The sequence below is a fragment of the Dasypus novemcinctus genome, chromosome 9 (assembly GCF_030445035.2).
Source record: "Dasypus novemcinctus isolate mDasNov1 chromosome 9, mDasNov1.1.hap2, whole genome shotgun sequence".
Lineage (NCBI taxonomy): Eukaryota > Metazoa > Chordata > Mammalia > Cingulata > Dasypodidae > Dasypus > Dasypus novemcinctus.
Genome location: NC_080681.1, coordinates 76,582,773 through 76,583,685, shown reverse-complemented (window position 1 = coordinate 76,583,685; position 913 = coordinate 76,582,773). Strand labels below are relative to the sequence as shown.

The window sequence follows — 913 nt, the reverse complement described above, 5'->3', positions numbered from 1 at the left end:
TTGCCAGAGAGTGTCCTGAGGCGCCCAGGCTGCCTGCTCCCGCGGCCACTCCCCCCCTGCCATTTCCACCTCAGCGGCCACCCTGCCAGGGGCCTCCCACACCCTGCCCCCGTTGTGGCAAGGGTTATCATTGGGCCCGAGACTGCCGCTCTGACAGCATGCCGCAGCCTTTAAACTCCACCAGGGGCAGGCCTCAGCCCCGCGCCCAAGAGGCACGCCCCCAGCTGATGCCCAGCTCCAAACCATAATGTGGACCATGCCCGTCTCCCTCGAGAAGCCCCTCCGAAGCTTTAAAATTAACAACCGCTGGTACCAAGGCACGCTCGATTCCGGGGCTGAGGTATCCTGTTTCCCTGCCCACTATGCCACCCAATGGGCAGTCCAAGACGGGCCTTCGGTGGTCGGGGCCACTGGCACATCCCCCTCTCTCCGAGCCTCTCTCCCTATAGAATGGGAAGATTCCGAGGGACGCCGCAGTACCTTTAAACCGCTATTCCTGACCACCATTGACCAAATACTATGGGGCCGAGATGTCCTAGAGGCCTGCGGAGCTGTCATCACCACGCAGCCCCCCCAATAACTTGCGCCACTGCTCGTTTAACACCTCCTGCACCCACTCCTCTGCAATGGGATACTGAGGAGCCTATCTGGGTGGAGCAGTGGCCTTTACCTTCCCATAAACTTGCCGCCCTCAGAGCGCTCGTAAGTGAGCAACTCAAGGCTGGTCACATTGAACCTTCCACAAGTCCGTACAACTCGCCAGTTTTTGTTATTCAGAAAAAATCCACTGGCAAGTACCGGCTCCTCCACGACCTCCGCGAAATTAACAAGCATATCTTGCCTATGGGGTCGCCCCAACCTGGCCTCCCACACCCCGTAGCCGTTCCGTGCCATTTCCACGTGGCCACCATTG

General features: G+C 59.4%; 1 protein-coding gene across 1 annotated transcript; it reads left to right on the top strand.

The window, feature by feature from the left end:
• The first annotated feature begins 256 nt into the window (after positions 1–256).
• On the top strand, positions 257–580 carry LOC139439629 (endogenous retrovirus group K member 10 Pro protein-like). The gene has a single exon (XM_071217168.1). The coding sequence runs from the start codon at positions 257–259 to the stop codon at positions 578–580; it is 324 nt and encodes a 107-aa protein (XP_071073269.1).
• Positions 581–913: the final 333 nt, after the last annotated feature.